Source organism: Schistosoma mansoni, chromosome W (assembly GCF_000237925.1).
Source record: "Schistosoma mansoni strain Puerto Rico chromosome W, complete genome".
Lineage (NCBI taxonomy): Eukaryota > Metazoa > Platyhelminthes > Trematoda > Strigeidida > Schistosomatidae > Schistosoma > Schistosoma mansoni.
Window position 1 is genome coordinate 19,509,285 of NC_031502.1, and position 25,557 is coordinate 19,534,841.

Here is a 25,557-nt window from a genome sequence, read left to right on the forward strand (position 1 = left end):
ATAATTATTAGTAGTTAACTCTAATTTACATTAGCCGTTGTGTATCTAATTTTTGACATAGAATTATGTTGGAGCTTCAATTTACTGCAGTATTGAATCTTGTATCCACTTTCGATCTTTGTGATTTTCAGATTCGTTGCAGATATCAGTATGAACTTGACCAACTGAAATATGTTATACCTTTGTTTCTAATTTCATTGTTCTTTGTAACTTCAGGCTGTTTGCAACTAATGAGAAGTCTCGAAATAAAATATATTCGTTTTATTATTCATAGTGTCTTGGCCTTCTTCAAATTAGTGAAGGGATCAAGTTGTATATAATTTCTATGAACTAGCTTTTGAATTTAAAAAATAAGGTAATTAACTAACCGTAAGTAATAGCAGACCAATTAAGATATAAAGAATAATTCGATAGCTTGGTTGTGCCGCTGACCATAGAAACTCGAAACAACCCTAAAAAGGGTGAACAAAAATAGGAAATGAAAGGAGTGAATAAGAAAATCATCTCAAATTGTAAAATTATGCGATTCAAGTATAAGTTCTCTTGCTTATCCCCTTGAACTATATTTCCGTTTATAACGAATGAGAATCATAACTGAGTGTATAAATCAATATAGATGAAAGAACTTCTGAATGTGTAAACAACTGACTGAAAATAAAATGCTTAAAATAATTAAGCCATGTGACACTGAGGAGTGACATGAGACAAAATAGTCATCTTTTAATGCCTAAGATTAAAATATACCTAAACATTACAATAACAACTTTGCCGACTTCTGTTTTATGTTCATTGACTTTAGATATAGTTTTTGTCGTGAAGTGATATAACTTGAAAAAACAGTACAGACCTTACAACACTGGATACATGTGTCAATCCTGTCTAGCGCTCCTTCCAAGGGGTAGAGGACGTGGGTTCCAAGACTCGTGACAAACACAATATCTTTAAACCGCAAATTAGTGACCGGATGCTCAATCCACATTTCAAATTTAAACCAATGGTTGGTATTAATTAAGTGTAGTTTCAGCTGTACTTTGCATGTTTTGTAATCGGAAAGGTAAAGTATAACAATCTGTACTTCCGGATTAATGGTATTTGGGTTGAACTTTACAAATTGCTTCACATTTACTCTCGTAAAATGTTGACGCTTCTAGATTCTTTTAATCAATGGTGGGGTATATTTCTTACAATGTTTAGCTTTTAAATTGCATTAGATCAAATCTATCTTACTTAAATAGGTTGCATGAACTAGAGAACTGTTTTATAGACCTATCAAAAGTTGAGTCTTATACAAGTAATCCAGTTGTTTACAATTTTGTATTAGACCAAAAGGTGTGTATTCATAAATGCTCAAGTGTAATCTGAAAGTCCCTAATATTACTTTACTCTGAATACCTGGATCATTTCACTCTTGAAAATGACAAAAATTAGTTGGACAGTATAGGGCTTTGTAGAAAGTTTGACTTGTTTAAAAGCATCTAGTAATCTTCAAGCTAAGCTTAAACGCTGATTCATGATGAGTAAAATATCTTTGAAAATCAAACAAATCAAACAAATTCGAGTGTGACCTGATTTATTACTTCTCTGTGGTCCATTTTATGTATCGTCCTCGGGATTGAATTCGTTACCACCGAGTTTCAACTTGAAACATGAATCTCAAAGAAAACCAGTAACTAGTAGTAAAAAGTAGTTGTTATTTACAATAGCCATACAGATAACATTAAGATATCTTACTTTGCATAATTTTCGGACCTCCATATAGATAGAATTATTGATTTCACTCTATTGCGGTGGTTTTCAAAGTATTCTTCTGCCCACAAACAACGAATATAGTCTTTTCTTATGTAAAGTCATTAATTTAAGCGAGGCAACAAAACTTCACTTCAGCTATCCAGTATGTTTCAAAGTCAAGGATAATGGGAATACTAAAGGATGAAACAGATTATGACTTATCAACTAACACCCGTAAAAATCTTTACAACAAGCGTATTCTCGGATGTTTATTGGAGCATTCTGCTTAACCGTTATATAATTTAAAGTATATAAATCCTCATATTCAGTTATTGAAAACCAAGGTGTTATCTTAGTGCACAATGTTTAAATAGATACTATAACCAGTGTTCTGATTGTATCGATTAGAAGTGCGAGATATTTGTCTAACATTTTTCAGACAATAATAATGGTAGGGTAGTTACATTATGGGGTATAGATAATCGGACTCCTTAACTTGAGTTGAAAAATAAAATATAATCACTGATAAAAATTGAGGGAGTGTCTTGAATGAATATTCCTAATTGTATTTTAAACAAACTTACATTTTGTCATTAGTAGCATTTTTCAGGTCGATATTTGATCTAACCGCCTGCGCGGTTGACAAAATTTGTTTGATCAGTTAAGGATTCACTTAAGTATGAACAAACAGGCATCATCTATATAAACCAAATATTCGAATTTACCGACTGTTATATCCATGAGGCCTTTTTCATTTGATAGTTCAAATAGGTAGAGAGAATATGTTTATATCACACTTTAAATTTGTATTTTGGTATTATTGTCTGTATTTAGCACTTTCAAAACTAATCAGTGTTTTTAGCAGTTATTCTGGAAGTTACCGAAGTCTAAAATTCATTTTTATGCCTCATTTATTATCAGATATCACTCTTTACTATCACATTCATAGACAAGTACTCGTAAAGTATTAACTAACACATCATTATTAGATAGATATTGGTTTTTGCGATTTCCCTTAGTGAAAACATGTGATTTATTCAGACACTGTTTTCAGTGCCTTCGATATACAACAACAACAACAACCATGGAGCTAGTTTTCTGTTATATTAAGTCAGTTAGCCTAACATCTACGAAATACTTATTATTTTTATTTTATTGTGCAACGTTAAGGATTGGTGCCACTGTATATGTCTCTATGGTGGTCATGTTATATACGCGAATCACTTCTAAAATAAAGTCTTTTTTGGAAAATATCAGTGTTTATCGACTTTCTTTTATAGAAAAAAGTAAAGATAAAAACTTACAGTGTCTTTATAACTATTTTGTGTTGTTGGACGTTCCCAGCATTCTTTGTCTTTTATGTCTTTACAACAAGAGGCTGGAATCTTATCTAGAAAAAATAGAAAGTTTAGGTAATTAAATTTATTTATTTGTAAAGTCCATCATTAATACTTGATTTTACTTCTGACTAGCAAACTCCTCAGTAATATGTGTGGTAACAATTTTTGGTATCTCTATTTATCAAGACTAGTAAATCATTTGTATTTCTCAAGCCTACATTCATTTATAAACTATTCAACTACTCAGAACACACTTCAAATTTCTAATAGTCTTAAATGTACATTTTGACAATCCACCAATTATCGGAATGAATCTGTCAAGTTCATTAAGATTAGGTTAACTTCAATCTATTTATTTCTAGCCGTAAAGCAGTTTATTTCTTTACAACTAACCAGTATTTTAGAATATTGATTTTATTTTAGAAAATAAATAAAAAGGGAACAGATCACATGATTATTTCGTCATCATATTTAATAAGTTACCATGTTAACATTAGGTATGAAGTTTATTTAGTTATTAGAGATATCTCAATTATTTTAAAGACATGTGTCGATGATTTTGTCTAGAAAGACAATGAAAGCTTCACAATTAAACTATTTAACTCAGAGAACATAAAACCTCCAAAATGACATGAAATATAAACTACAGTTTTCTGGGCAACTCTGTGGAATCACTTTCTTAAAGTTACTCATTAAGAATAATTTCAAAATATCCCACTTAGTGTAAACAGCCTTAATTAAAGTTACATTTCGTGATAGACTTCACGTATGACACCCTAAAATTATTCATATAGGTAAAATTCAAAGTCGTTAGATGACAAAAGACTACCAACTCATATTACGGTTTGCTACAGTTTAGGTTTATAATTAGATTACTACTAAATAGAGTATTTTTAACAGTATTCTTCGAATTAGTTGTTAGATCTATATTTACAACAACCTACGCACTTATCGGTGAGGACCTTATATTGACGATAATAAGAGTATGAACGTAATTTCTGGTCCCAAAATGTGTCAGATTGTAGAGAAGACTCATTAAAACACTTTGAGTTCTGAACATGATTGAACACAATATAGATCAATTGTTTAGTTCCACTTTATACTGAATGTATCGTGGGGTCCTTCAAGGAATATTCTTAACGTAGCAAAATTCTATGAACTATTCTCAGTGAAATATAACAGTCTTCATGTGATGTAATTAAAGAAGGGAATAATAAATCATATTTGAAACAATCTATACATATGAACAAATAAATACGTCACTTTCCAGTAAACCTTTGAATGATTAGAACAAGGAATCGCACTTACAATTTTGTCGTTTGAATGATTCATTATCTTGGAAGTCACGATAGTCAAAAGAACCACAGCATTTATGCTTGATTTGTATAAAAATAGACAAGTATTTAATTGATTCAGCTAGGCAATGATGATAAAAAAAAATTCTTTTCGAAATTTAACTAAATATCATCTCTGGTATATCTGCTGATTTTCTTAAAATATCCTTGTGTTTTTATGTAAAATGGAAGCTTAGACTTCAATCATACCAGTCATAATTTAATAGCTGACATTGCTTTAGTAACCAACATACACTTATGTGAATTTTGAGAAACCTTAGTTTTATTCCAACTTGACTACCTACACTCGTTTTCTCTAAAATTGTCAAAACTAGTGGTTTTGCTGGAAGATTGTACAAGTAACAGTGTATGTGACCTATTCTCACATGTTATTCAAGTATGTCTGGTTGACAGCGTTCAGTAAACACTTGAAAAAGTACGTGGATATAGAAAAATCTCATAACTTGTTTTTGATATTTGATTTGATTTCGCTATATTCCATAGTTTGAGTATTTATTTACTCAAAGTTTTATTTAATTTGTTTTGCTGTGTAAAATCAATAATCAGAAGGGGGTTTTGTGGAGATTTTAGTAATTTTATATAGTTGAGATCATGAGTCAATTGAAGCTAGACCACCATGGAAAACCTGAAAGCACTGGACGGCCGTTTCGTCCTATTGTGGGACTCCTCAGCAGTGCGCACCCATTGTCGACACATGAACAGTCATACTGGTTCTCGGACCTATAAATGGCTTCGATAAATAATGGTTTATTTCATCAAACAACTGTTATGGATAAGCTTGGACACACTACTCGATAAAAGGTCACTTAATTAGGAAATGTACAAAACGACGAGCTTTTTACTCAGCTATTTATGGTTTGATATTTGCATCACCATATATGAATTATATAAAAAATGCTCCTAATTCCTTAATCGATTCTTAATAAGTTATGGTCCCACGATATGACTAGGACCATAAGTCAACCTTTTTACCACTTAATACTTAAGTGTATGAATCTATCTCCTTGCCTTTAGAAAATGATGAGAAATTGCTGAGTTTACTATCTCTTTTTCCTTTAAAATACAATTAAAAAAGCGAAAACTAATACCGCTTATTTATAATTTCAAATGACTTGAATTATTCCAATGTTCAAGTACCCTTCTTTAATCTTAGTTATAACAGCTTACTTATTAATACATAACCTTTATTTTCACCAATGACTCTCTATGGACTATTCAATATGTAATTTCCGACCATTTAAATTTGTATCGTATTTTTATGTTATAAGCAATAGCCTTTATTTCAATTAATAAGACATTATTAAGTCAAAAGTAAATTGTTCTGTATTCATGATTTCGTATTTTATGAAGTGAACTTGATTTTATCGTTCCGCTACGTGAGGTTTTAGTATGCCGTTAGCTGTTAATAGTTGACCTGTATCCATCTGGACAAAAGGATTAGTGAAAAGTGTATTTATGTAAGTGTTGAGATATTTTATCTATCGTCCAGCTTTCTAGGCATGCAGAATATAACAAAGAAAGTTGATCGAAAACTCTAAATGCGATTTTTCTGTTTATTGTTCAGTAAACAACCATGCTTCTACTTGCAATAAATATATAGTGTCAGTTTAATAAACTTATTCAAGAATAAATCTAAATAAGATACTTATTTTTGATTTCCATACACAGAAACAGTGGAAATAACGCATATAAATATCCAAAAACAAACCCACGGATCTTACCTTTTGTTGAATTTCATTAACAAATACAGTGAAACCGGTGTTCGGTGGAAAATTATTGTCCATATGATAATCACTAGTAATTGATCTTCTATAACTTATACCCAACTCATCACGGAACTGGAATTTAGATACATAATATAAATAAACTCAATGAAACATGGCATGTATAAACAAGAGATAAACTACAACAACTGAAATAAATGAAAATTATTCAGGTTATTTTATCATGGACGTTTAAACAATATGTCTAACATGAATAAATGAGTAGCTTGGATTTGCTAACGTAATGAAAACGAAATTTGAGAGTTTTACACTTAGCATTATTTGGAGAATTAATAATAGTCGGATATTACAGAAGAAATATTTTGTTCTGGACTGGGATTTAATATAAGGCTACATGCACGATCTATACAAGATTATACCAAGGACCTTTAAATGTCATTCCGAACACATTATTCATCTACTGTGTTGAGATTTATTGGTCCTCATTTTCTACTTTTGGTAAACTGTCATCATCCTATGTTGTCAGAGCCATTTCGTTTTGGTTCCGATCGGGCTGACTTCAAGTATCATAATTTTGTTAGATCTGAATGATATTCATCTTAAAGCTAGTTACTATTGAGAAATTGTTATTCAAATAATGCTGGTTCTTGAATGAGCCAACCTCCCAATGATCCAACTGCTCCCAAGTACTTACTTGGAGATGCGAAACATAGGAATAAGTAATGTAATTCCGGGTGTTGTAATTCAATATGATTATGGGATGATTTCAACCAATAATTACATTTTCTTGTATAGTAATCCCGATTGTTTACTACTGTCTGTGGTTTCAAAAGGAAAGCTCTAAATGGTAAGTAACTGAAGTATCTACAATAGTGAATAGGAAACTTGTTGACTTGACAATGAACTCGCTAACTTTGTCAAAAAGTGACAAGAAAACCCTGAAGAAGTGATTAGTGGTGCCGTTTGTGTATTATTAATGAAATGCATTATAGGGATAGGGATAAATTGAACCTGAAACTGATAAATTATCAAGTCTAATAATTTAAAAACTGTAACACCAGTAACGTTCTCATTTTTTACACTGACAAATGACAGAAGCTCACGAAAAGTCACATTACTATGACATAGATTTGAAAAATGAGTAAAAATCGCATGTACCAGAAATTATTATCGTCTAGATATTCCTTATCAGCAACAACGGACTGAATGATTGTTTCGCATTGTTGCATCGTACGGTGGTAGCTCCTATCTTCAAATTTTTTCAATGGTAAATCTGGTACACTTGAAATTTAGAACTGGAGTAAATCTGAATGACTGTCTTTCTGTTGTATTTCAAAAAGATACCTGTTAATACAACCAGTTTATCAACTATATGTGCTTAGTGAATAATTTAAGGAGCTTGACAATTTGTTTCATAATGATCTTTATTGATTCATGGAATGTGTTATGAGTAATTAATGATAGAAATCTAATAGCCATAAATGGTATACAGTCACAATATTGACCAATATTTTTCGTAATATTCTCTCGGAAGTTAAAAATAGAGAATACTAAGATATAGTCAAACTTAACGATTGTTAGTTTTTGCGATTTTTATGTAACTGTATATTAGTTCAACAAATACGAGGCACTTGCAACTGCTTGAAGCCGGTTACTAGGTGAGTAAAGTATTATTCCAGATTAAGAATTAAACTTTTTCAGTGTTTCTTTCGAAATATGTTTATTGCAATAATTACAATGTCAGACTTTCCTGTCTTCGAAAAAACTAGTTTAACGGAACTAAATAATACTAAAGCATGCAATCATGGGAGTTTGCTATTTTATTGGGTATAGTTCATTATAAAAAGAATCAACCCACCCAGTGTTTACGTGTTCCAAATACAATAGTGAATACGAGCAGCGCCAAAAATATGACTAGAAGAAATGCTGCATACTGAAATAAATGTTATATGAAACAACAGAAGTATCAAAGAAAGATAAGACAAGCAATTTTATCTCCACAATATTTCTGATGTTTCAGAAACGGTTTACTTAAACGATGAGAATAGGAAGTCAATATAAATCAGTATGTGTTCAAATTGAGCTATTTGTTCACTTTAGGCTTTAGACAGTAGACATTCCAGCATCAAGCTGGATAGCATCATCATTTCAGAGTTACTCCTATTCAAAAATTCACTGACGAAGATATCTGATTTAGTATAAAAACACGTAAAATAAAATTAAAGGTTAAAAAAGCATCCAGTTTGAACAGATATTATATGAGCTGCAAGCATCAGTTTATCTATCAATTTATAACGATCCATTTTTCTTTTCCGTCAATGCTAACTATTTTCTGTAAACCCTTGGACTAAATGAATCGTTCTTTAAAACAGTATTCTATAAGTTTCATTGTCCACCGACTAAACATTTTCAAACGTGTTTACACTACATAACATACTAAAAATCAGTGATAGATTTAGTGCAGTTATGCTGCCTCATTTTAAATTAGAATAAAACAGAGATTGAAAGGAGATTGAGGGAATAACAGCACCGATACTAATATTATTAGAGAACTAGAAAGAATGACGTATAATGAATACGCTAATAAGAAATAAAAAGTCATATTTTATGGAATAATAATAAATATATTTAGAAAAATTTAAGGTATATGAATAGTGAACTGGTTTATACTACTGTTATTTCTGATAGACGAATAGCCAGTATACTTGGTATATTCTGTGTAAGATAATAGCAACACATAAGTGTTCGAATAAAGTCAGAATGACAATCTAGGTAGAATAATATGAAGTCATCATATTACGTGGTTTCTCATCAGCTGCTTATAATCGTATTCCCATTAAAATGTGACATATGCAATGACAAGAAGTTATCAACATTGATGACGGAGCGAATTAGAGTAATAAAGGTTAACATTCATAATTATCTCTGTGAATAAACAGGTGTGAGGTCATTTGGAGACGGAATTAAGAAGACTTATGAGGTTGAGGTAGTAAGTATATGAAGTCCGGAAACACATAAGATGGATCGTACGACAATTATAGATGTGAAGAGTTTATATAAGTTTCAGACCACTTGGAAATAGAATAGAAAATATAAAGCAATGAGGTGATAATTGTCGAGAATTCGAAATTTATAAGATGGGTTGCGTAAAAGTTGTTCAAGAATGGAGATTTTATATCGAAGGGAATTTCCTTTTCAACAAAATCATTTTCTGAAGCTGTACAATTTACACATGTAGTAGTCTATGGTAAAATAAAGGAGTGCCATAAAATCAGCAAAGATTTGAAGATCGGAAAATTGGTTGTGTAAGGAAAGAATATGTACTAACCAATCCGTAACACTGACAATCATTACTGAACAAACGGTTGAATGCATCTCGTCGCTATACATCAACTTCCTTGACTAGGAGAAAGCATTTGACAGCGTGAATATGGGGACATTATGGAACCTTTTTCTACACGATGGAGTATCTGAGGACTAAACTGCAAAGTCATGCATGAAGAGTAGCTCACGGATGCATCCCAACTGAAGCCCTTTTTCTTTCCTCTGGTTGTTGATTGAATCTTGAAGACCTCCATATTTTGGGGAAAACAGAATACAGCTGACAGCTTGGATACAGCTGAACAACCCGAACTTCGCAGATGAGTTAACCTTTCTATCACAAAGAGTAACAAATGCAGGCAAAGACACCCAGTGTAGCAGAAGCTTCTGCAGCAGTAGGTCCCAACATCCACAAAGGAAAAAACAAGATCCTGAAATACAACTCAAAGAACACCAACCAAATCACATTTAATGGGGAAGCTCTGGAAGCCTTCACGCACCTGAACATTATTACTTATAAACAAGGAAAATCTGATGCAGATGTAAAGGCAAGAATTGGCACAGCAAGAGCAACGTTTAATGTAATTAAAGAATACCTTGAATTCCAAATCAAGGTTTTCAAAGATAACGTTAGGACAATTCAAATATATGGTGTTGAAAGTTAGAAAACTACCACCGACATGACCATAACAATAAAGGTTTTCATAAACTACTATGTACGAAGGAAAGCCCATATTTATCGGCCGGAGACCATCAGGAACTATCTACTGTGGCAGACCAGCTGCTTGTTGAGGAGAAAATTAGGGAGATACTGGAGTTGGATAGGAAATAGTTTATAAAAGCCATCAAACCGCACCACGGGGTAAATTCCGATTTGGAATCTTCGTGATAAAAGGGAGAGGTAGGACAATAAATATATCATACCGGGAAGTGGAGGTCAATACTAAGACCATGAATAGAGCAATTGGATATAAGAGACTAGGATAGGGTTGGTTGGAGATTCTTGGTCAGCCTGATAGAGGAAAACGGCCTAAAATGATCTAAAAAATACACTATACTAATGGCAAATGTTTCATTTTACGGCTTATTAATTTATGTGTGTGATGTGTGGGCGAGAATGACAATGATTGGTTGTCTTGATGAGTCAGACATTAGATAGGATGACAGGTGTTTATGTGTCATATATATATTCCCCTATCCTTATTATGTATTAACTGTTCCTTGTTGATGGACACTTATTGATTGACTGCTCTTTGTGTCGGATTTTGGTGTGGAAATATATTAACGTTATAGTCAGGCTAATCTCGTGTTTTTGATCTGAGTTCTGTTGAAGTCCTGTAGAATAGACACTGAGTGGGAATCTAGTGTAGATATTCGTCTTAGGTAAATTAACGTCCCACATACGTGTAAAAAGTTAAAGGACTGTTATAACCAGAAACCCCTAAAGTTATAATCAGCATCCTACGTTTATAACAATTGGCGACGGCATCCTTACGTTTATAACAGTGTGACTCCTCACTGAGTAAAAAAAAAAAAGAGATTTCTGACTTCTGACAACTTAGTTTGGATTAACACAACTTTAAATAGTACATAGGAATAAGCCAGATTATTTACTTCGATCAAAATCAAAATTGTGGTCAGAAATCCTCATCTTTACTCATTCGGATATCACAAATATACTATTAATCTATTGCCAATAATACCCAATGCTCAGTTTATTTTAAGTTATCAAGTCAAACTTTGGTAATGCTACTTCTAACTAAATTTGTTAGTTCAAGCGGATTGAAATCAGTTAGCCACTGATTACGTTGATGTAGTTGAATTGCCCTTTGAATTTTGTTATTGTGATATACTTTGCTTGTTTAGTAACATGTTTACTTTTTATTAATAAACACCTATTGGTCAAGGTCAGTTCATCTTAGCTGAATTAAGCTATTCTGCAATTCTATATTGTAATGATAAAAGATTATCACTTTCCATAGGTTTGTGTTTCTGTTCTAATAATTACTAAGTTATGTTTAAAATTAATCTACCCTGAAAAAAGTCAAGTTTATTAAAATAAAGAATATTGTGTACAGTTTTTGTGTGCAAATTAATTCACTATCAATAGTTTGCAATAATTAGGTGAAATCAATCAAACGATAACGGTACTCAATTATTAGGGAAATGAAAAATTTATGTCAGCCGAGAAATTCCTACATTACTACTTTTTGAGTGACGTCTATATTTTGTAATCCTATTCTTAACCAAACTCATAGAGTTGGCACAGTAAAGCTATTTTATTCAGTTATGAGTCTCATAAAGTTATATTTAATTGGTTGAAATGGACAGCATCTTATTTCATTTGTAATTCTTGAACTGATGAATTTAGCCATATTTGTTTTATTTATTTAAATAGTTAGTAACAAAAAAATACACACCATGAGTTTACAGGTAATTACGATCTTAGATTTTTTTGGGCTACTGACGTAGAGAATTCCTAACCAGTCTCAGTTTACGCAATACTTTCGAAACTAGACCAAACTCAAAGAATATCAATGTTGAAATTTTCGATAACTTGAAAAACTGTAATGGGATGTATAACAAGATTTAAAATTAATTTATACTATATATATATAACCATTAGTGAATTAGAACACTGTCTAGAAAGTAGAATGAAATATAGCAGTGTGAACCAGGAGATAAAGTTGAACAGGTGGATGCATGATTGTTATTTCTAATCTGCAAAGGTTATCCATTTTCTTTATGCTTTATCAGATTTACCAGATCTGTTTGATATTACAAAGTGTTTGAATATTAGCATACAGTGTATCTTATTCAGCTCTTTTTACATCTGGATTTTTCGTTACATTTCTCCGCAATTTGTGGTAGGATAAAAAGGTTAGAAGGAAAAGTAAGTGCTATATGAATGGGAGGGAAGGGAAAATAGAACAAGTCAGAGAAAATAACAAGGAAGAAATAATAATATACTATAATTTAAAGAAAATAGGAGGGTGAACAAATTAGTCCAGGTGGGTAAACAAAAGCTAGACGTTTTTAAATTAATGACTGAATTTCGCCAAATGAGTTAGAAAAGTGATCTGAACTGACATTTTGCAGACAGATTTACATTGGATCAAAACTAAAGTTACGCAGAAGTAAAGTTTCTCCAGTTTATCTCATTCTTAATTGAAGATATGCACGACTGGTTAACGTATTATTTTTATTATTTAACCATGAGTTATGTTTTCATCACACACTTTTTCATTTTGATCGAAATTACAGTTGATAAATCACACGTTTCTGCTTACAAACGTCCAACTAATGTTATTCAAGAGAGAGAATTCCAACCAGTTTGATTGTTGAAAATCCATCTGTTTATGACAAGGCCGTTTGGACATTACGATTATCCGATAGTAATAGAGAATCAATTACAAATACGTAATTAAGACAGTTAAGTAAGAGGACTGAATGATAGACATGGACCTAACCAACTGCTACATCGGATTTGTATGAGAAACAAAGAATTAAAAGAAAGCTTACAGTTACAGCTACAACATAATCTTTTACAAAACAGTTGTCTATTCAATGTTCTTATGAAACGTTTGAATTAGTTATATTTAATGGTTGAATTAATGAGTCGATTTAAGCTACACCAGTATTGAAAAGATGGAAGCACTGGACGACCGTTTCGTCCTAGTATTGAACCCCTCAACAGTGTGCATCCACGATCATGAACGTGGCATTCAAACCCACCACCTTCGGTCTCACACGCCAACGCTTAACACCTACATCACTGAGTCGGCATCCGACCGTCTTAATGTCTAACATCAACCAATCCACTATATTTCACGACTGTCCACCATTGTCGTTAGTGAGTAACTGCCTCACAACAGACACGTTGAACTCCACTGGTCACAGCTTCTCACTAGAACTCCAGGAAATATCTCTTGAAGTCAGTCACTAGTGCGTACATGGTGATTATTATCGCGTTCGCCCGCGAGACCGGAGATCCTGGATTTGAGTCCTGCGTTCAGGATAGTGGATGCGCACTACTGAGGAGTCCCTTACTTGGGCGAAACGGCAGTTCAGTTCTTCCAGGTTTCCCATGGTGGCCTAGCTTTAATCGACTTATGAATCCAACTTTTAAATTGCTACAATCTCCGTAAAACCCTCATTCTATCCTAAAGGTAGGTTTCAGAAATGAATCAATTTCAGATTTTTCTAACCTAATAAAAAGCATTTAGATAGTGGCGAATGAAAGAGTTTGTATGTACATTACAGCCTGTTTATGATGAGCTCAAATTTACTTATGTGTTCCCATAAACTTTACTTTCCGAAGATAATTGAGCCGATTTGGTGAGTTGTGTTTAAAAACATGTTAGCTCAGTCATATTAAATAAACCAATGGGATAAGATGACTGTTATGTGTTGAGGACGTTAGGTCCCCAGAACCCACTTGGAAAAGGTCCTAATTTTGTAATTTTATTCTGAAAATTTGAATTTTATGTTTTCGCACCAACAGACGCTTAGTTGACTGACCTACAGCTTACATTTCCCATTCGGAAATCCTTGACTGTCTTTGGTTGACGGATTTTTTTAGTACACTATTTTGTGCCTCTCCCAAGGGCGTCTATATCATTGTATAAATAAGCTTGATTTATGTGCTTAGTGACCTCGTATTTCTGGTTGCTTGTAGAATACATTCTTTACGCCTCATGAAGACTTCTTGATCGACTTAGCAGGGTTGGGGACAAGGGATTAGAATAGCCTATCGTGTCACTGTGTTATTCACCCTCGTTCCGTTTACCGAGTAAGGTGAACTCGTAATAGCATCAAGCATATCATTATGTCATTTAATTTATTTTAATCGGAAACAGCATTTTTCACCTTTATATCATGTTTTAATTTACCACCTTGTAATTTAAATAACTACCATGATTCATTGCCATAAAGTTGACCAAATACAACTTAAAACAAAAAATTATTCCATTTTCTAAACAATTTGAAAGTAATGGCTACAAATAACTTACTAAGCCAAGTAAGATTTTACTTTTGCAGCATACTCCACATATTCCACATAACGACAATACGCAAATGAAGAGACCGAACAAGAAAATTGCCAAACCATAAGAAGCTGATTGTAACAATTAAGAAAATAACATGGGAAAAGAAGCCTTTAATGTGTTTAAATATTTAACCATTAATAAAATGTGTGACATTTCATCTTTTATAACATACTGATAAGTGTCATATTCATCATCAACGATTAGTGAGAATTTGTTTAACAACCCAACTCTATGTGGGAATTACAGTAGCAGTAAACTTATGTTTTAGAAATCAATATCGATTTGTAGTAAATCCACTTTTCAGTCATACCTTGGGAAGCTTTAGAAGTGATAAAAGTTAATCGCTCCAAAGTTGCTTATTTATATATTGAAATCATCATTTTGCATTAACTGAATGCGATGAGATTGCACTGTAGAGAAGTTGGGGATATTACCAACTGGGTCTATAGCTCACTATCTGTGAAATTGTACACATTCACATATCAAAGGAGGTCTGAAATGTATATTACTAATTAGTTCTCAAATAAGATATAACCGATTTGCCATTTAAAGTCTCACTTCAACCAGTGTTGTTTTGAAATAAAACTTCTGGAATAGAAAATACTTACCAAATAAAGTTATTCTTTCTTCTACCAATTTTTGAGCAGCTTCACGGGCATTCTCATCATCTATTTCTTCGATAACCGTAGGAGTAATTCGCTCAACTAAAAGTTTTTCATTCCATCGTATTAAAGCACCAAAAACCACAAGTCCTAAACCAACAAGCTATTAAAAATCCATAAAAAAGTTTCTCAACAGGTGAAGTAAAAATTAAACTTAGAATGCAAAAGCGCAACAAAGAATACTAAACTACAATATTGGTTATCTGAAGATTGATTGTTACACTAGTTAACAAAAATAACTCTATCGTAGTGAAGATTAGAAACTTATAAATAGACTTTTACCTTAATAATATTTTACTATATGCATCAGTACCCTTTTTATGAGTAATTTATCTCTGAATTACGATGTAGATTTAGCAGAAGTGAGCTCGAATCAAAATCTCTAGTTTATTCATTAACAAGGTACCGTCATCATATAGCCAACAGTTTATTTTCAATTAAAAATAAATCATTTTAGTTCAGCTTAATAAAATGATCAGAAAACTATTTTTTAAAAAGCACCAATACTTATTTACATAATAAATAAAATACATGACCACAATTTTTCACTACATAACAGCCTACTGTTTGTAATACGAAAACTATTTTGAATTATAGCATGGAATAGATGGAATGTGGTTAACAGTGGAATCTGCGACGTGCGTTTTGTCCTACTTAGGACTCATTAGCCAATGTGCATGGATCCTAGAGTTGATTTTCACCACGGGACTCAAACTCAGGATCGTTTGTTTCAAACATTATCGCGTTGCCCACTTAGGTAGTGAGTTCACATAACCACTCACTTATACAACGAGTATGAGTGTTAATTAAATTTGAAATGGATTAGATTATTCCATTGTTGATATTTTTGACTAAAAAAATAATCAGTCTTGGCTAGTCAGAAATATTAACGGGATAATCCAATCCATTTCAAATTGGATTATTCTAAACCTATTCCAATGGCCATCTTATGAATTATATTAACATGTAGACTGTTCAACTTGAACCTTACAATAATATAATTAGTGATTTTTTGCTTTACCTTTCTGTGTAGTAAAAGAATAGCCGATGAATTTAGTTTTGCAATGAGAAGATTAGATATTTATTTATGTTAATAAACAACAATTAGTAATTGTGAAACTTGCTTTCTAATTCAGATAATCATTATCATTTTTCTAAAAGCAAAATTTCTAGGAAAGTATTTGCATATTTGATAGATAGGAGTGTTCTGTTGTTTATTATGCTAGCAAAAAACAAAATATACCAGTAAACAATAACATATTGGTAAACAAATTGCTCTGTTTCTTTTTAATTTAGGAATCTGTTTATCTTATGTACTACTTCTACCACTATGGGATTTGAATCGACAACTGCATCTCTATGTTAATGTGGTGTGGTAACTCGAACTGATGTACATACGTACGAAGTTCTACATTGTGACTGACTAACTGACTGATGTACAGGTGAACAGAATAATTTCTGCAAGAATACCATAATTATTTTTTTAAATACTTTTTTTAATAGTTACGTTTCAACTAAGTATATGAATTTCACTAGGAACTGAACTGGGCATCTTTTAAAATGTCCCAAGAATGTTCTTTTCTACAGGTGGATATCTCTAAAAACAACCAACTTCTAAGCTTTATCAGTGACTATGGGTGTAGAGGGACTTCATATATTAGGATAAAAGTGGGGTATAAGAGTAAAGTATTTTTAAATAAATGCACAAGTTTTACTTCGAAAATAATTCCGGGTGCGACTGTGGATGAGCAATGGTAAAGATTCCCAAAATATCGTGAAATATATATCCAATCCCCTCCGGTTTCCAATGATTGCCTACTGAATATACGTTCTAGATAAACGTTATCCACAAATTGAATAAATCTACAGAATTTACCTAAGTAAATAATCCTCTTTGCTTTTAAGATACTTCTACTTAGTACTAACATCAACCAAATCTCAGGAGTGTAAATCACTCTTTTGAGTACTCGTTAGTTATGTCTTTCCAGTGAGATTTCAACCTAAAACAAATTGCTTCAAACGTCAAGCAGTTATCTATCATACCAGTCAGTAGTGAAAGATCACTTGTTCAGTGAATATTAATCACAAGTAGTGGATAAAATAATATCGATACTATTTCGACAAACGAAAGCATTTCGAAGGACACTTAATGCTGCAGCAGATCAACTAATTCATCCACAAATATCGACCATGGGGAATTACAAACTTTTATGACTGATGATATTTAGTTACTGATTTATTACATAACGACTGGTGTGGCGAGTAAATCTGATATTGGAAATTGTTGCTTAAATCAATCTCGAACTCAAAAGTAGTATTCACAATTTAGTTTCAACGATATATTTCAGTGATCAATTAATAATCATATAATTCATACAGCAATAAAGTCAAGCACATCTTAAAAATATCATTGTAGGTTAGTGGTTAAAAATAAACACCATTTGACTTTTATTTGTCGTAATATTTTGCATGACTAGTGGACAATGTAGTTCGTTTCATCCAGTGAATACAAACTGGACAGATCCATTCAGTATCATCAACCTTAAAAAAACCAGTCAAATGTACTTACCCTTCGACGATTTTGAGATGTAAGGACTAGCCTACCTCAAATGCTGAAGAATTATTAGTTTCGCTGTCACTCAAATTGGTATGAACTTCAAAATATAATTACTAAACCAACGGTGACATAGGTGGGTTACGGGTAGTTTTAGTAGTTTTGTTTAGCTTCTTAGTTATTCTGCTTAGTAAAGCCGCACAAATTCAAAGTTTTTAGCTACTTCTTATGTGATCCTGTTTCACCCAGTTAGATGTATGCTTGATTGCCTGCTACTTAACAAGATATCTTATTTTGAGCATTAAATTCAATACACGAGCTAATCATTCTTATGGGAGAAAGGTGAGAAAAGTGGTTTTTTACCAGTAATGGTTCAACGGTATTTAGTTACGAAAGGCTAAACTTGATGATTTTTGCTGAGGGTAAGAAACTACTAATGGCTTATTAGAATAAGATAATGATTTCGACAAATCTTACTTGGTTTTGACCTGTCAAGTCACAATAGCTATAATATTCTGATTTTTAAATAGACAGCCCTTATTCTACCAAACAGAGGAAAAACCTTTTTTTTAAAAATACAAATAGCTAATTGACACTTAGAATCATACACGACAAACTGTCTTAAGTATCTTATTATCAGCGCCTGGTTACTTTAGTTGTTTATATATGTGTGGAATCCAGTGTACCATCAAGTTTTGTTACTTTCTTAGCATTGTGCATGTCTGCGACTATTTCAAATAATTTAGGTTATCACACAAAAAGAAAATTTCACTTTTCTTCATATTGATCAATATCTTTTTGATTGTTCTTAACTGAGTTTATTTTAACAATTAAATGCTTAACTAATTTAAATCATTGGTAAACATTATCTCCCCTCATTGTTGTTCCTTTTTGAACAAACCCACTCTGAATTGATTTACAAGAATAAAATCTACTTTCGAACTGAAAAGATGACTATTTTGTCATGAAAAAGTTTGTTCACTTATAGATAATAGTCAATTTAGAAAAATAGTTTTTTTGTTTATGTTGGAATCAAGAAATACACATGAGGAAAAAATCAAAATATAACAGCAATCATTAAGTACTTATAACAGTATGATGGGAACTCCTTAACTTATCTCTATGTATTTACAGAGGTCTCCAATCAAAAATAAATGAAGTGATTTGGGTTACTAATCAAAAACAAGTTTTTATTGCTGAATTTTACCTTCAGTAGTAAGGTAGGTAAATAAAAAACAAACACTCAATTCACTCTTCTTACTACCCTTAGTGAAGTAAAAATAGGATTGTCGGTAGGCCTTAATAGTTCAATTACCCGGGGAAATAATTGTTAGTCTGAAAGTCATTCGTTTGAACTGAAAGAATACCCAAGTTTTCCATCAGTTTTATCTATCGTCTTATATTGCAACAGTCTTTCATACGAACCACTATGATACAGAACCATTACATTGTTTAAAGTTTGAGTTTTAATATATTTGCTAAATTAAGTTTGCATATATGAGAAGTTGGTTAAAGAAACACAACTATTGTCATACTAAAAATAAGTTAAGAATGTTGTTAGCTAATAGTCAGAATATCTCAACTTAGACAAGGCAAATTCCATCATTATTTACCAATATGTCACTAAAACAGTGAAAAAGCAATTTATGATTTGATATTATTATCGTACACGATATGGGTTTAAATATTTTACAAATTTCGATCATTTGGCTGATTCGTATTCTACAAGAAACTAATGATCGAATTGCTTTGAGATTCTCATATTTTTAATCAACTCTTCGCATGACTGAGTAACTTTTTATCATATAAAAACACGGTACAAATCAATCTTCTAATGAGAATAAATCATTTAAGAATGCAAACGTATAATAAGTGTGAAAAAATGCCTCAAAAACAAACTAGATCTTCAAATGGTTCGTGTTGATAGTATCCTAATAATCACATCATTCAGTTGTGTATTTAGGTTTGTTTAAAACATATGTACTAACGAATTTTTCGGTGTTTGTACATTGGAAAGACAACTCACGACGAACGAAAATAAATTCTCAGATATTCTAAGATCTACAATATCAGAGCAATCATTAATGCGAATATAATCAAACAGTATAATTGCGTAGCTTCGAATGAACCCAGATATAAATATGGCTACATCACAGCTGCTGGTAGTTCAAATCAGATATCGTAAAACCTTAGTACTAAAACTGGAGTTCACTATCAGTAGTGATATTTGTGTTAGTTTTGAAATTGTACATAGGTGTTTTTTCTTGTCAACCAGTCAGAAATGCTATTGTAACATCCTTCGTGAACTTGAAAAAGTCCTCTAAGGTTTACATGGTTGGACAACTTAAAGTGCTTTTGATCTGACTTGCTGATAAGAACAAATATCAGCTTGTTGCACATTTCCACAGACATTTATTAAAATAGAAGGGAAGCTCTACTTATCAGATTGTCATTCAATAATGAATCTGCGACCGGGTACAAATATGTATCAGCTAACCCTATTGAACTTCACACTAAAACAAAATCAATCAGATAAATAAATAAAGGGGCTGAATCCATGATTAATCAAGACATCGAAAAGAACAAATGAAAATGAACGAATTCAGTGATGCTTAACGATACAACAAAATATGTTCTCCTAGATTACAAGCAGTATATTAAATCACTTTATCTATCAAAGAAATATAGTTGAAAATATTCTCTTGAATGAAATTTTTCTGGCCTAACTAATTATTTTACTTATAATTATCGTACCCATGATATAGTGATCTGTTTTTGATGGTGGGATTGTACAATACTCAAATCCAGTTTTCACAACTTACCAGTAGCCATACAGAGTTAAAATATACTAACAGCACCAAGTAGATAGCCATGTTTGAAGGCTTAAATGAATTTTTGGTTCACTAGGTTAATCATATACAGGGACAAATATTTAAAAATCACGATCATACTGACAAATATGATTTCCGTCTTACGATTGTATGATGATACTGGAATAATCTTAGCACAGAAAGCCATTGTCCACTTCATGAAGACTGGAAGATTGAACTCTCTAATTTAAAGCATAGCAATAAAGCCCTCAACATTTGATAAGCCAATTTGTTTGGTAATTTCAATTCAGGTTCAAAAGCTAGTCCTAATTAGTTAGCACTCTATACTCGTAAACATTAATTAAATGGTTTCAATTAAGACCTATTACATCAACTTTTTATCAGATTGTGATTGTTAGAAAACTCAACTAACTATAGTTACTTATGAATGTTATTCTGTAATATTACGTTGACAGAATAAAATGAGATATTGATTAAATAGCACAAGTAAATCAACAGTTTAAAAAAAGAAGCATACCACAAGTGGGATGTTGAAGAGGACTAAAATTGTACTCGAGATTACTTTACACATCCTGATAAACCACAAAGCACTTCAAACAAATCCGATCGCTACTTCCTGTGTAGCCTGACGAAACAATAGTGTCTTGAAAACTGATTTGCGTTATGTTCTCGTTATGAACACAATAACTGTTCCTCCAGTTCTTCAGCCAATCAGAAAAAGAAGGATGACAAAATTTATGATTTACTACACAAAATCTAAATGGGCAGTTTAGACATTGCCCAAATATGATTGACCAATTGGATAACTACATTCTTATTGATTCGGAATTTGCACGTGATAGACACGTAGTATGGATCTGTCATTCGGTTGTTTAACGGATGATACAATTAAGTGGAAATGAGTGACTGTAATGATTATTACTGTCATTACTTTTATAATAGATTAGAAACGAAGGTTAGTACTTGATAATAAGCACATGGCAGTAGATATGATGTTAACAAAAAGACCAGAAATTAAATTACAGTAACTTTCAGAATCGCTAGTCTTTTTATATTATAAGCTAGATGGTGGGACACTTGTAGGTTTATGTACTAAATCAGAGCCCCATTCAGGATGAAGGCCTATATTCAGTCAGAGAATAAGATCATGTTATGCTTCCATAATAGGATATCCTTGTCACTTTATTTGAAGGGTGATTTCCTGGCACGAGGGCTATATGCGAAGATTGGCTGTATAAATATCCCTCATGTCTTCTGGTGATAGGGAATTATACTCAGCTTATATTTGTCTGGAAGTCTGTTCCGATCCCTCAGTCGTTTGAATTCAGGGCGACGGCTTGTAAAGAAATGATGTTGACCTAGGCTTTTTCAGCCACAATCAAGATCTTTCCATTGATTTTGCGTTTAGTTTAACGGTAATATCCAATTTAACACTTAGTTTTAAGGGGTAAATTAGTAGTACACTATTGGTGTTTTAGAATGTAATTAAATATCCTTTCACAATTCCATACTTGTGTGCAAGGTCGGTCCTGATGACATATTAATCATTAGCTTTAATTTTTGTAACCTCGAAAGTTTAGTTGAGCTCTTAAGGATTGTGCAATTTATGTTTTGCTTGTCTTCAAGTGTGTTGGTTGAGAGCATTCTAGACAGTCCGTTTACCCTTGGGACATCAAAATGTTGTTCATTTTTGTTAATTTCTAAAGTGTACTTGAAACAAAGTATCTCACAAATCTTTGTATTTCGACGTCTAATTTAAAGCTTATAATGACAGTTCGCTTATCAGTGACTTTGGTTGGTTAATAAATACGAAATAACCACTTACTTTTAGAGTCCGATCTAATCAATGTGCCTCTATACATGAATTGCTACGATTGACTGAATTCTGTCAAATAGGTTTAGAATATAATTACTAAGATAAGTAATTCGGATACAAGATTGACTATCTGATTTTGAGTAGTTATAGACAATCATTTAAGTGATATTCAACAAAGGTACATATTCTACATGCAAATATCTTCAAAAACTATCAGGTGCAGTTTAACAAAATATATCATCGTAAGATGCTGTTTATGATCAATTTGTGTAGTAACTTAGTATAAATAATAACTAAAAGAAACACTTTTATTCATACTGACAACTATGCTTTCCCTTTTACGATTGTATGCTGATATTGAAATAATCTTAGCAACATACCATTCATTGAGCTTTCTGCATGATTTTTTTTAAAACGTCATGGCGAAAATGTTTTCCACTTAGTTTTAGCCGAGCGCTTTTGTATACTGGCTGACAATGATGCTTGTTATGCATATAGGCTATTCATTTACTTGATTTTTACATATGTTACTTGAAATGTCTCAAATAACTTTGTACAACTCGTTGGGAATCTAGTGTCCAGTAAAATGTATCTGTACCAGGGAAAAAAGACATTCAAATATGTTAAGTTTCTGTTGAACTAAAGCAGTTTCAAGTTAAACAGATTCAAGCTAACATTCTATATGAGTCATATCAACATTAACAATTTTATTCTATTTCATTTGACATTCCTAAATTTACATGCTTTAAAGCAGTTCCCTTAAGGATATTTGTGAATGAATGGTAAGTGACCTTATCAACATAGAAGAAACGGCCAGTAACTTAGTGTTACACCTACTAACTCTGGTACATAGCCTGTATTTTGTAGCTCTTCCTTGCCTGAAATAGTGACTTTATGATAAGTGTTTTTAATTGAACGCTATACTCGGATCCTAAGCTAGTCTCGTAACCCCCAAGCTAAATCTACACAACAACTTGAACACGAGAGAAAAGGCCCAAAATATGCGAGAAGCACTTTACTCCAATGGTTCATTTATGTACAGAAAATATAAGGTTTTTATAGTATTTTAGAAGTCCTTGGTTTTTCCTGAAAATTCTGGAATGCTACTAAACATAGTAGCAGTGTAGTAATCAGCCAGTCAGAAACCCCACGTGTGACTTTTCACTTTCGTAATGTTTCTAGCAAAACTTCTAGTCAAACGCCGATTCGATAAAATGCTTCTTAATGTTTCCTAAGCCTTTCCTGTCTATTGCGAGAAATCTTCAGGATCGCCCCAACACTACTCACTTTAGTTTTTATGAAACTCATAGAAATTCTTTTCAAATTATTACAGCTTGTTTGTTCATTTATTTTTCTGAGTTTCTCTTTATTCAATAACGCTTACAATCTTGATTCTAATCAAGAGCATGCAAAACATGAATTACTTTCCGGCTTTTAATAATATGATTTTTTTGTTCCACTCGTTTTAGACCAGTTTCTGATATCTTGTTTCATTTATTTATGAAAGAACTTCATTTTCCATAACCTTGAGCAGTACTGATTATGATTAATCTTAGGAAAGCGTCTGAAAGTATTTAATCTGTCGTTTACATATTTTACTTTAATCTAATGTTTGTTGTTCAAAACGTCTTTCAAAACTTCGTCTTTTAGGTTTATAATACTTGTAGAATAACCTCTAACAAGGTCTTTCATAATCCTTTTAAAATTGGCATTTCCCTGGATAGTATTTTCTAATAGTACTCTTTGTGATATAGCGAATTTACTATCAAAAGGCGGGATTGGTAGTTTCATGAGCGTTGCTTATACTAAACAAAGTGAAACGTCCTGGTGGAAAGTATGTTGTTGCTTTTGCATAGTCTATCCTATTTTCAACATAGTAATTTAGTTTTTCACTTAATTTTTTTCGGATTTCTTTGATACACTAAACAGTTGAAGGATGAATTGCCAAGTTACACGATGTGCCAAGATAGTTCAGTAGACCGAATGTTAACCTAGCCTGTCTGTAATGAACAGCTGAGTTATTTACTCAACTAAGACTAAATAAAGCATACTGCTATGTAAGGAACAAAACAGATTGCTTTCTTGAGTTGTATTGGGTCTCGTGTAATCAGGTATTAGGGGTAGGAAAGCAGTCATCTAATCTCTCTCTTGTTCGATTATCGAACACTTCACATGCATTACCAGTAAAACAGGTGACCCGTTTGCCAACTGACATACAAACCAGTAAGCAACAACTGAGACTTTAACGCTTATTGCTCCTCCAGCTCGTAAACCAGTGGTCAACAAAAAGACAAATGTAAGGAGCAGATCACTTCTCTATTATGCTCAATTAAATCATGACTCAAAGCTCATACAACAATATACTGGATATGTTTGACTACTCAGTAGCACAATTAGGGAATATTAATTTATCTCTTAGCTTAGACATTAGTGATATAACAGAGGAGTGATAGGCAAATAGTTGACTAATGATAAATCAGGAATAACGATTTATGGATTAAACGAATGCTTAGAAATCAGGGATATAGAAACGCAACAATTCAATTGTCTACTAATTATACAATAAAAGCATAAATCATAAACATTTGCATGATAGTCTCAAGAGTTATACATCCCCACTACCAGTCCCATCATATCATATTCACTACCTATTAGTATTATTGATTCGATAAATACAGCTTTCTCTGAAGCCTGTTTTATCCTTCTAGTTGGCTGCCCTAGTCAAGCGTTGAGATTTCGCACTAGTAATTGAATTAGATTCCGTAAAAGTCTTATCAACTTGTTACGGATTTCTTAAAAACATAGTTTTCTGTCGTCGTTGAGGGTCAGAAAAACCAATTTTCCCAAACAATATTTCAAATTGAGTTCGGTTAAAAGATTCAGCCCATCTCCATGACCAACGAGGATTCATGTGATATTTATGAAGACAAAGTAATGGTCTACAGCGCTTTAATAAATTTGATACGATAAAATGTGACAGGATAGTTGATTTTCTTAAAATATTTTCAACCAAATTTAATTAAGATGAATTTGTTGTCACAAACATTTATGAAAAATGTACGAATAAGATAGGTTGAGACAAAGTATGTAAAATCAACTGATCGTTCTCATCAGTAACTCTCTCTCTTCGATAACATCGTTCAATTTTTCAATCAAGTTATTCATGTTTATTGAGAAA

The 25,557-nt window shown here is 32.3% G+C and overlaps 1 protein-coding gene across 1 annotated transcript in view; it reads right to left on the reverse strand.

Moving 5' to 3' along the window:
* Positions 1–21,134, reverse strand: part of Smp_011560 (putative tetraspanin) — a gene marked incomplete at both ends in the record, with an annotated part of 23,773 nt that extends 2,639 nt beyond the window's left edge. Inside the window, 8 exons of the mRNA XM_018788891.1 lie at positions 369–452; positions 3,033–3,118; positions 4,377–4,443; positions 6,145–6,261; positions 8,006–8,080; positions 14,481–14,584; positions 15,125–15,281; positions 21,081–21,134. Of these exons, the coding sequence (XP_018654389.1) occupies positions 369–452; positions 3,033–3,118; positions 4,377–4,443; positions 6,145–6,261; positions 8,006–8,080; positions 14,481–14,584; positions 15,125–15,281; positions 21,081–21,134 (744 nt within the window). The remainder of the gene's footprint in view (positions 1–368; positions 453–3,032; positions 3,119–4,376; positions 4,444–6,144; positions 6,262–8,005; positions 8,081–14,480; positions 14,585–15,124; positions 15,282–21,080) is intronic.
* Between the last annotated feature and the right edge of the window lie 4,423 nt (positions 21,135–25,557).